An 11874-nucleotide genomic window follows, 5' to 3' on the forward strand; every position below is an offset into this window, starting at 1 on the left:
CCCCACTGCCCTTAGTAGTGTCGAGGAAGACTAGGAAAATAGGAGTACAGGGCGGGACGAGCCTCACTACAGACCAACAAACTGGCTTGACAGTGGAGCAGCTGCCACCGAGACCCCAGGAACCATCTGCATGTGTAATCATGTGCACTTTGATCCCAGCGTGAAAACTGAGCATATGGAGAGAAGCGGTGGCTGCAGGACCCAGCAAGAGGGCAGGGTTGTAGCCTTCCCTCTCCTCCCTTCCCCTTCCCTCCCCTCCTCAGCAATCCCCTTCCAGTAAGTCAATGTCTCTGCTCAGGTAAGGTGACGTTTCCAGGCACCTTGCTGGCCCCTGCAGCCTACCAGCTGCACAGTGGGGACAATTGTCAGGAAAGTAGCAGCAAGACCTCCCGTCGGTGTTTTCCCAGAGGAGCACTTCAGGACTCTTGCTTCTCTGCTTCCTCCTGCTGCTAACAAGCTCCCAGCAAGAGCTCCAGCCTCAACCGCTGAGAAACACGCTCCCCGCAGAGCATCACGGCGAGCGGGGAACAGCTGGCACCGGTCCTTTTGTGCATCGCTTAGGCAGGGAGCTGGAGACAATAATCCCCGACTGCTGTCGGCAGGCACTCGTTGCTGGCAGCTGGTGTATCCCTCCGGGCCCCAGGGAAGCAGGGAGGTGACCACAGCCTCGGCCGACGAGCAGGTCAGGATCCCCACATCTCCACCGCTACCTGAGCTGAAGCTGGCTGAACCAGGTGCTGACGGCACAGTCCACACGCATCACCAGGGAGATCCCCAGCAGCAGGCAGATGCTGCTCACTACGAAGCCCAGCGACTCAAAGAGGAACCTGCAGGCACAACAGACACGGTAAGGATATCACAGCCAGCATGCTCTGCTCACTCACAGTGAACAGTTTTCCCTGACAGTGAGAAGCTGCTAGCATCACAGATCCTAAAACCTGAATTACACTCACTCCCCAGCAGTGCATGCTGCCTGCAACCTCGAAGTAAAGCATGCCTCTGGCTCCTGACTGGTTTACAGGCTGTTCAGGAAGACACCCAAGTGGGATATGGAAATCCTATGAGGCCAAGGACACACCAAATGCCTGCTATCCCAAAGGTCTGCATCTCATTTGTGCTCTGGTACCTCTGCCTTTGCCTCCCTGACATGAATATTCTTAGCTTCCAGGTGGGCTCTGAGTGTCCTTGGAAATCAACATAAGGAGAAACTTTAATGCTCTAGCTTGAATCCACCTTCTGAACTTGAAACAAGAAATAGTCAGGGACACTCCTACAGCCCCTACTAGGTAAAAAGTCATGAAAGATGAATCATATCGTCACTTCCAGCATTACTGGCTGTGAACTCTAGCCAAGATGTCAGAGATATGAGCCCTCACCCAGCATCGGAGCAACTCCTGGGACTTACTTTGGGGCAAAGACTTTCCAGACCATGAGGTGCCTCCTGAGGATCATAGCTGCACAAACACAGGCCAGAAGCTGTGGGGGAGACCAGGAAAAACAAGTTACAAGTGACTCTGGAGAGACCTCCTGGGCAGTACATTCACATCTGAAGGTGGTACTAGACCTGATGGGCAGCACCTGATGGGCTGGTATGGCACACATCAGAAATAAGCAACCCAAAGGATTCCCTTCCTTTGTGTCCTCAAGCCAGGAAACACAAAAAGCTCGTGGTGCACACAGGCCCTCTGAGGAAAGGGCTGGTCTGGGACAGCACCAGGGAGGTGAGAGGGACATTCCTGCTGTCCTGCTGCAAGGGCCTGCCCTTTCCCTTGCACTGTCCCTGGTCTGACCACACAGGAGGGCAATTTGAAAGGCTGAACCCCAGAAAGCCACTCACTTCTTTCCTCGGATTAGATTTCTGATGCTGAGCTCCCTACATCACAACACGAAAACAGATGAAAACCAGAGCTGGTGCAAACAGAGATGCATGATCAGGATGAGGGGGAGCAGGACTACAACCCTGCAGTTTGTGAACAGATGTTCCCACTCTGGGCAGACGGAAATGAAAAGCAGCCTAATCCGCACTTCTGCTTCCATGTTGGAGCCCTTCCCAAAGCAAAAGGCAAATGGCATGGTTAAGAAGAGGAACTGTGCATCTGCTCTTCCACCTGCAACCAGGTGTATCACCCCTGGGTCTGCCTCTGCCCTGGCTGAGCCCCTTCTCATGTCAGGGTGCCCCATGGTTCTCACAGCACACTGTTTTCCTCTCGGACAGCCACCCCGCCTCAGCCCATACCTGTGCCCCGAGGACAAAGAGGTATTTCAGCCCCAGCTGCAGCAAAGCAGCAGAGAACTTCTCCGGGGACTCCCTCAGCCTCATCTCCATCATGTGCTCCTCCACCTCTTGCAGCTCCTCCTGGGGCTCCTTCTTGGGTTTCTTCTTCTGTGAGCTGGGCATCTCACACACAAAGGGCCAAAGCAGGAGCAGAGGGCAGCCGACTACCTCAAGGACAAAGGCACATGAAGTTACCGGGAGCCCAGGAGATGAGGAGCAGTCTAGGCTCTGCCGTCACGCCCTGGACGTGCAGGACGCATATACCCCAGCTCCAGCTTGCTGGTCAGGCACAACTGCATGGAGGCTGCAGGCCACGGGCAGCTCTGTGGCCCCAGAAGGGGACAGTGAGGATGCTGCTGTTCAGCTGGTGCCGGAGCCTTCATCACCTCGCGCTCAGCCTGCAGGCCTCCAGACAAGGCAAAGCAGTGAGCCATGCCTGCTCAGGCTCAATGGCCCAGGAAGAAATTGATTTACCTGCGAAGAGGATATGGGAGGCAAATGTGTTGGCGCCCACCAGGACAGCAGGAAGGAGGTTCGTGCTGTGGTCGAGGTGGAAGCCCACGAAGGCTGCATTCCAGTGGATGGCCGGGAAGATGGGCTGGTGGCCCGTGGAATAGAAGAACTGGGAAGCAGCAAGGAGCCAGGAGATGACTGCAAACCAGGGCACTGAAAAAGACTCTGAGAGAGAGAGGAGAAGAGAGGTGGGGGGACGGGGGGGAGAGAGATCAGCATAAAGGAACAAGACAATCCAAAGAAGCCTACTGGGTTTTCTTCCAGGTTCCCTTCCCACACACTCTTCTGAGACACAGAAACTAGTCAGACTGCTAGCACAGGACACGGTGAGTGGCCAGGCATTCCCTCCGCTGCCCACCCAGCTCCTGGACTCTGTCAGTGCCAATGGGCTCGGTGGCTGTTCACACTCCAGTGAGAAGGGATGGGGGTAGGATTGCCTCCTTCTCCCACATTGCCTCCCATTTCTCTTCTAATACAGGATTTAAGCAGTCTAAAAGAAACCAGGAGGATCCTCCAAGGAGGATCAGCGCACTGCCATTCCCCAGGAGTGGAGACAGGGCCCCACCTCTCCCACTGGAACTAGGACAAGGCTGCTGCAGCTGAGGCTCAGGGTGCACATCCAAAGGACACTCCACCGAGCCCCAACTCACCAGTGTCTCCTGCGAGGCTTCTGGCACGCGTGTGGATGTGCAGCAGCACAAAGGCCTCCAGGAAGAGGAGCAGGAAGGCGAGACTCAGCCGCTCGCTGTGCAGGAGCATCAAGAGGAAGCCCAGCAGGGTGAGTGCTATGACTAGGGCCGCCGAGTACACGCTGCCCAGCCCATACGCTGCGACCGTGGCCCTGCAGCTGCCCCGCTCCAGGCGATTCTTCTGAGACTCCTGCATCCTCCTGTAGATCTGAGGTATGACGTGGAGGAAGTCGACTTCGGAGCTGGGAACCCCCTGGTAGGGAGTGACGATGGATCCTGCCGACTCCCGCGTGTCCTTTGCAAACACCGTCATGGGATGGCACAGCAGGAGCAGCAACCCCACGGACGTCAACCCGTAGACGGCCCAGGGAAAGGCGACGACTGCCACCTGCACCAGCTCCTGCAGCTTGCCGAGAGAGTCCTCGGCGCTGGAGGCAACGGCCCAGTAGCAGGCAATGCAGAGGACCACCAGCGGGAAACCCCAGCGCACAAAGAGCACGAGGGGGTCCGAGCTGTTCAGGTTGCCGTAGTGTCGCAGCCAGCTCCGCACTGCATACACCATCCCGGCCAGCAAGGCCACGCACAGGAGGTAGAAGAGGTTCTTGGCCCGTGTGTTTCTCAGGCTGGCAAGAGGCGCAAGGAAAACAGAGGGCCGGCACTGAGGGATTTCTTCACGGCACTGGTGGAAGAAACCGGAGAGGCGCACGCAGACCAGAAGCATGGCCACGAGGCACAGCAGGTACCAGCTCTCTTTCCGGTAAGAGGAAAAGCCAAGGAGCTGCTGCTTGGGGCCTTCTGGCACAGTCAGGCGACCGTCCCAGTGGAGCTTCCCCACCAGCAATGTCACCAGTGAGGCCAGCAGGAATGGGGCCACCCGGGCCTCAGCCACCACAAAGCTATCGGAAAACATAGCTCCACAGCGGAAAAGGAGAATGCCCATGGGGAAGGCCAGTACCAGCCACGCTCGCAGCCTCTGCCTCGGGCCAACGCTGGCCAAGGGTGGCTGGCTGCCCACCAAACGGGCTCGTTTGGGATGCCGGCCCCACCAGTGCCAGAAAAAGCCCAGCTGAGAAGCTGCGGCTGCACAAGACGACAGCAGGAGGAGATCCAGCCCCTCCTGGGTGAACGTGCAGGCGAGACCAAGCAGAACAGCCACCACCAGGCCCCAAAGCAGTGGGTAAAGGAGGCAGCTGCGATAGAAAGAGTCTGACACTGAGGCCAGCTCTGAGGCCACGTAGCAGAGCAAGCAGGCAGCAGCAATGAGGGCACAGCCCCCCACCATACGCAGGGGATGGAAGCGGGCCCAGGACTGGGTGCACACAGCCCGTGCCTCCTGCAGATAGAGCTGGAAGCGACTGACAAGGCTTCTGAGCCTGGACTCCATCTCTGGAGGTGTCAGCGTCGCCCCCTGCACCTGGGCCAAGAGCTGAGTGTGCTCCTCCACGGCGCTGGAGAAGAGCTCCTGCAGGCGCTGGAGCTGCTCTGCTGGCAGGTCCTGAGCCACCAGCGAGTAGGAGCGCAGGAAGCGATCCACCTGTAGCAGGAGAGAGCACACAGGGTCAGAAAGCAGCACTGGGAAAGGGATTCACCATCACCTTCCTCACACAACCCCTTCAGAATGGAATTATTCTGAGCCCAATGTCGACTTTCACACTTTCACCTTCCTTTTTTTTTTTTTTTCTCCTGAGGATAAACATCAAATTAAATGGCTTGTAGTGGATCAGAACAAACTGTTCTCTCTTTTTGAGTACAGGTACATTAATGCATTGTACCACGGGCTAAGGACAGCTCCTTCTGCCTCTTACTTCAAGACCACAGGAACAAGGCCAGCTGTAATCCCAAAGTTTTAAGAAAAGCATTAAGAGGGCATTAGCAGGGCAGGGCACCTGTGTAAACATCAAGCTGCTCAGCAGTGTAGATCAGCTCAATCCCAAAAACACATTCACATGGCTTCCAGTCGCCTCCGAGTGCAGGCAGAATCAGCCTGCCCCTGCCCATAAATGGCAAACGTTCGCACTAGCTCTCCCCCCGGCTTGCACGACCTCCCTGGTAAGCCAACGCTTCTTAAAAACCAATGTGATCAAGCCAGAAACCTCCTCAGACAACTAAGTGCAAATATTTAAATAGGCAGTCCTGGATGAGGCTAACTCCTCGCAGACAATGATGAATATTCTCAGTGACTAATGGACAGTAAATTACATTATCATCTTTAAATGACAAAGTACCCTGCTCCTCTACAAACACACTGCAGACACCGAACACTTCTGCCTTCCCATCAGCAATCACATCTTCTCCAGCAGGCTGAGAGCAGCTCCCACACAAGAAGCTGTGTGCAGCAAATTCCCCACGTGTCCAGGAGCCGGGGCTGCACAACTAACCCCCGTTACGACCCCAGGGCTATCAGCAAGTCTCTCCCTGCTGTTACCATGCAAGAGAAGAACAGCTCAGAAAGCTGTGCCTGTACCTGCTTGGCGTTGACGTGGTAGACGGAGAGCTGCTGCAAGGCTGCAGACGCAGCATCGCTGTCCCCGGAGAACAGCTCAGCCATCACCTCCCCGATGTTACTGTAGGGGATGGGCACCCCCAGTAGCAGGGCCACAGTGGGCACCAGGTTCACCTGGGGAACGGCCTCGGGCTCCTGGAGAGACAGGGGAGGAATGAGACTTTTGGCAAGGACACAGGAACGTGGACCTTCACCTGGGAGAGGGGATGCATCCCTGGGAGAGGGGAAGGCATCCCTGCCGAGAGAAGAGGCTGTGGAAGACAGGAGGGGTTAAAGCATGGGAAGCTCAGCCCTGCTGAGAATAGATGAGGGAAGATGCCTGCAGGTCCTATGGTCTGGTTCTGTCTATCTGACAGCTCATCAGGCCTCACTCAAATGCTCCTCACAGCTGGAGGGGCCTGAATCCCTCTGAGGGTCTGTGACTGGGTCCCAAACACTGGCTCCACATTTCCACTTTCTCAGGAAGGTGACAGACCCCCCAGCCCTCTCAATCCAAACCACCCTGATCGAGCTGTAACCCTCTGTACTGTTACCCTCTGTACCCCACGATGCAGTTTTCCCCCTGGATGCCACCTCAGGCAGTGGCAGCTATGGATCAGCTGCTTCTCACCTCAGGAGGGTCAGTGCCAAACAGGGGTGTTTTGCTGTACACAAACAGTGCTGCATTCACTTCCTTCTCGCTGTCACCACCGTGGTCTCCAGTCTCTGTCATGCCATGGTCCCCAGCCACCAGAAGAAGGGTGTCATTCCCCAGATGTTCCACCAAGGACCTGGCACCACGATAAGGAAGGTCAACCTTTAGAAGCACAGGTGGGAGACAACATGTCCCCACAGAGCCTGCCTGCACAACAGAGGTGAAGCCCACAAAAGGATCTGAGCCAAACTAAGTGCTGACACTAAGCTCTAACAACTAAACCAGGGACGAGGGTAATGGATGCTTCAAAAATGAACTGAAAATTCAGAGCCCTGAGACAGGGTGGGCCAATGTTGCCTAAAACCCCACAGTGCCTGGTTCCTTAAGGCCTTAAGGGACCTCTGAAAAAGTACGATTCAGAAGGAACGTTCCCAATAGGAACAAATTTCAGGCTGATCCTATTTGGGACTTGTCTATTGTTGTCACATTGCGTGAGCAATCTCCTACTTCTAAGGAAGAAAGAGGGGATTTGTCCCTGAAGGATGCAAGAAGTATGACACGATGTGTATGCTGCATTCTCACACACAGAAAAGCAGGTTACTCCCTCCTTCCAGCAGCAAAAATGAAATCAATCCTGAGTCAAAAACCACAGCATTTTGCGCTGTGTGATCAGAACTTCTGGATCCCATTCTGCCCTCTGACGCAAAGGCACAACTCACGAGCCTGCACAGTAAATGCAGCATTCCCTAGCCAGGGTTCTCCAAACGCTTTTCAAATATTAGCCAAGCTTCAGTATGACAATCTCTATTTTAGAGATGCAGGAACTGAGGCTCAGCTGTACTCCACGTGCACCACCACCTGATGGTTTGGTTGAGAACCAAGGCTCCAAGATCTGAAGACAACCTCGGCTTCAAAACCAAACCTTGTTCTTTGCCATTCCCTCACAAACGTATGTCTACACAACTGAGACTGTCCCACAGCTGGGGTTTTAGCTGCTGCTGGCGATCACAGACATTTTCTGTGGTAACAAGCACAGTAAATGTTCCCTCTTGGCCTCTCCATCCATAAATGCCTTGGGAAGATCCCACCAAAGTGGCTGAAAGCAGGAGCCTGCTGGCAATCCCCACCACTGCAGTAATCACCTGAGCATCTCATTCATCTGGGTGAGCTTCTTAGCCATTTCAGGATGGTCAGGTCCGTGTTTGTGCCCGCAGTGGTCCACGCCGAGGAAGTGAGCAATCAGCAAGTCCCACTCACCGCTGTCCACTGCAGAAAAAGAGAAGCCTTGTCAAATAATAGCCGAGGATTTGGGAATGTGTTCTCCTCCCGGATCCCTTTGCCAGGGCTGTCTGGCTACCTCTGAAAACTGCTGATTCTTCCCCTGCTGCCATCTTCACTCCCATCTTTCACGCAGATTGGTTAAAGTTTTAACAGAGGCACACTCTTGACCTCTGCACCTTGATGCCATGCTGTGGGGAGCCCAACGCCTGGCAAGTGCCCCAATATCCTTATTTTTCATTCAACACCCCTCAGGAGAGGAATGGTCCAATGTCACCCAAGTCACCCTGAAATACCCTTAACTCAAACTGACATAAACTGAGCTAAACCAAGGGGAGGCTCAGGAAAAGGAGAATGCAGAAATACAGTCCTTCCCTGGAGATATTTCAGGTCAGACTCATCAACATGCCCTGCTGCGTCCCACCTGGGACATGGGCCTGCCACACCACTGCTGTCCCTAGGTAGAAAGTCACCCCAGCCCCTCTCCTCTGCTCTGGGGTCTTCACCCATGAAAACCAACAAGCTTGCAGCTCAGTGACAAACTGCATCTCTCCTACAAGGCAGCACCCACTGCCGGGGCAAATTCCCCACCTTCCCCGTAAAAGAACGCTGCAACTTTGATGTACCTAGATATATGCACACATAGAGCAAGGAATATTTCCCCTAGTCCCATGTGCTCAGAGAGGAGTCTGAAATCTCACAAAATTCACTGATCAGTCTCACACTTCACCTTCTCCCCAAGACTGGGATATCAACACTGAAATTCTGCTGTGCACAGTGCTGTGCCCCAGCCTCCCACTGCATGGTATGTCCTAGGGCACTGCTCAGGTAGCCATGTACCAAAATCAAATGTGAGAGGAGAGCTGGTCCTCCTGCTCCATCCTGCCAGCGTACTTCTAAGATAGCTTTAAACTCTAACCCAGTCCTACCAATCTCTGCTCTTTCCCAGACAGAGGAAAAGTATTTAGAGAAGCAGTTACAGGCCCTGAAAGCTGGTTTATCTGTGGAAATCCAGCAAGAGCACTGTAATACCTAGGCAGCAGACAATAATGGGTGAGACTGCCCAGCGCCACTCTGGAATAGAATAAAACTCCACAGTCCTACCCCAAACTTGCAGCAGGACCCCTGCATAAGATAAAGGGTTAGCCAAGCCCCGGGGGAAGAGATGCTTACCAGTTGGATAGAGATGCTGCAGGATCCCATTGTCCACAGTGTGAAGATCCTTCACGTTGAAAGAAGGGAAGAAATACGAGCGGAAAAACTTCTTTGGGAAGAGTCCTTCCCAAGTGTCATCACCCATGAAGACCACTCTTCTTCCTGAGGCAGAAAGAAAGGAATTAATGGGAGCAGGGAGCACACCTGAGTCACGCCATTACCCACGTTAGTGAAAAGAGCCCGGGCAGATCCAGGTCAGGCTCTGGAGCACTGGCTCCTCTCCAACCCACACTCAAAAGTGACCTAAAATTAAAATTCTGGGCTCAGACCTGAAACTTGAGTGGTGGGACTTCATATGCAGAAAAGAGGAGGCAAAAGCACGGCAACTTTCCATCGCCCTCACTCTGCCCATCCCCGTCCTGTCTGCCACCAGCCACCCCTTGATGTTTTCACACAGCCTCTGCAGCATGGGAGCAGGAACCATAACCCTGCACAGGGTCTACTGGCATTTTTGGCCTCTGATGATTTACTGCACGTGCCCACCTTTCTCATGCACAGGGAAGCTGACAGCCCAGCCCTGCTGCCTCACCCCAGGCACAGGCATGACTAACATCTGTGCTGCACTGAGCCCTAGAAGGAAATCTCTGGGTGACACAATCACAGAATGGCTGAGGTTGGAAGGAACCTCTGAAGATCACTCAGTCCAACCCCCTGCCCAGCAGGATCACCCAGAGCACATTGCGCAGGATGGCATCCAGGCGCGTTTTTTAGAGTATCTCCAGAGAAGGAGACTCCACAACCTCTCTGGGCAACCTGTTCAAGTGCTCTGTCACCCTCACAGTAAAGAAATGCCCTCTCATATTCGAACGGAACCTCCTGTGCTTCAATTTGTGCCCATTGCCCCTCATGCTGTCGCTGGGCACAACTGAAAAGAGACAGGCTCCATCCTCTCAAAGCCCTCCCCTCAGATATTTATACACACTGATGAGGTCTCTCCTCAGTCTTCTCTTTTCCAGGCTAACCAGGCCCAGTTCTCTCTCTCCACTCCATCATCCCACCCTAACAAGCTCTTCACAGCACACCCAGGCAGCACCAAACTACAAAGAAAACGCGGTGACAGCCGCAGGCACCCTGTGTGACACCCCACGACATACCTGGCCCCAGCTCTGCCCCTGTCAGGCCTATCACCCGACTGCAAACACAACCCTCTGGCAATGCCCTTGGCTTCTCACAGCCACTCCTGGTGGTGACCTTGTGACAGTCACCGCCTCTACAGCCACCTTCACCTGCTTTCTCACCATCTTTGTACAAATCCCAGCCATGTTCCCATTTGTTTCCTACTCTCAGTTCATGGCAGAGAAATCCAGCCTACGTGACGGCTCTGGCCGAGACAACTGACATCTGGGCAAGGGTGAAAAAATTAGCTGATGGGCAGAGGTGTGGTAAACAGCTCCCTCGCCAAGGAGAGAGAGGAATAAAGGTCCTGACCATCGTTTTCCATGTTCCCCCTCCGGGCTGGACACCACACGTACCGTTCTGCCCCAGCTGTGCCAGCAGGTTGTCCTCCTGGATCGCGTAGGTGGCAAAGTTGCTGCCCACGTCGATGAACGTGGGCAGCGAGCCGGTGGTGAGCCCCTTGATGCGCTGCATGGTGGCGGTGGGGGGATCAGCTCGGAAGCGGTAGAGGCGGGCATGGCGGGGCTGGGAGCTGGCCAGGTGGTGCAGGAAACTCAGCTTGTTCTCGTAGGGCAGCGGGCTGACCTTGGCTGGGTTAAACCTGGCGAACTCGAAACGGAGGGCATCGATGATGACCAGCACGGCCTTGGGAAAGCGCCGGGGCACCCAGCAGGAGCCTGGCGGGAGGCTCTGCTCGTCCCACGGCGGTGGCACGAGCGGGTCTGAGCAGGAACTGCTGTTGGCGAGCTCGATCCGGGTGAGCAGGAAACCGCTCATGAAGAGCCCGATACCAGCAAAAAAGAGAAAGCAGACCCAGGCCAGGAAGAGCAGCACCGGCCACCGCTGCATCCTGCGGGGAAGAACGGGTAAACTCAGACCCCTACGGCTCTGACAGGGCCAGGTGACGGCCACCCCGCCAGCACCCACCCCTTGCACCCTACTGCCCCTACAAACCTCCCCCTCCACGAACCCGGGGCAATGCCCCTTGTGCAGCCACCCCCCGGCACCCCACCTCCCCTCCGCCACCCCCTGACTCTCCTAGCCTGCTGCCTACCCCCTGCCCCCTCCCCTGCTCCCCCAAACCCTCTCCGCACCCCCAAACCCCCCTGACACCCCCAAACCCCCCTGACACCCCCAACCCCTACCACCAACCACCGCTCCCCCCACCGCCCCCCTGCCACCTCTCGCCCCCCAGCGCCCCTTCCCCGTGCCCCCACTCCCCCTGCAAACCACCCCGCCGCCCCCCAACCCCTCCCCAGAATCCCCCCACGTCCCTCCCCCACCGCTCCGGTCCCTTCCCCACCCTCCTCACCGCTCCGGAGCCTTCCCCCCACCCCCCGCCGCCGGCGCCCCCCGGCCTCGCTCACCTGCGGCCCCCGCGGCCCGGCCTCCGCCGCCCTCGGAAGCGCCCAGCGGCGGCGAGGCGAGGCGAGGCGGAGGCGACAGCGGCCCCCGGCGGCCGGGAGCCGTTCCCCAGAGCGGAGTCCTCCAAAAAGCCTTTTTTTTTTTTTTTTTAGGCAGCCGAGACGCTCCCCCGAGCTCAGCCAGAGCGGGGGCTTCGTTAGTTAAACTCAGCGCCACCGGCGGGGCTAGGGGAAAATCCCCGCCGCCCGACCCCTGCCTCAGCCCCGAAGCAGTCCCTTGGGGTCGC

At 55.9% G+C, this 11874-nt stretch overlaps 1 protein-coding gene across 3 annotated transcripts; it reads right to left on the bottom strand.

Moving 5' to 3' along the window:
* Positions 1-115: 115 nt before the first annotated feature.
* On the bottom strand, positions 116-11739 carry PIGO (phosphatidylinositol glycan anchor biosynthesis class O). Of its 3 annotated transcripts, XM_080573738.1 has the most exons (12): positions 11591-11739; positions 10580-11073; positions 9066-9209; positions 7757-7880; positions 6591-6750; positions 5942-6115; positions 3439-5011; positions 2750-2953; positions 2237-2439; positions 1406-1476; positions 711-827; positions 116-569 (listed from the first exon to the last, which is right to left on the bottom strand). In XM_080573738.1, exons 2-12 carry the CDS (start codon positions 11070-11072, stop codon positions 512-514), a joined length of 3321 nt encoding a protein of 1106 aa, XP_080429864.1. In that variant the 5' UTR covers position 11073; positions 11591-11739; the 3' UTR covers positions 116-511. The 3 variants fall into 3 exon arrangements, with proteins under 3 accessions (XP_080429864.1, XP_080429865.1, XP_080429866.1); XM_080573739.1 differs by having other exon boundaries at positions 116-827; positions 11591-11738; XM_080573740.1 differs by lacking the exons at positions 116-569; positions 711-827; positions 1406-1476 and having other exon boundaries at positions 2257-2443.
* Between the last annotated feature and the right edge of the window lie 135 nt (positions 11740-11874).

This window comes from Anser brachyrhynchus, assembly GCF_964034855.1.
Source record: "Anser brachyrhynchus genome assembly, chromosome: Z".
NCBI classification, from domain to species: Eukaryota; Metazoa; Chordata; class Aves; order Anseriformes; family Anatidae; genus Anser; species Anser brachyrhynchus.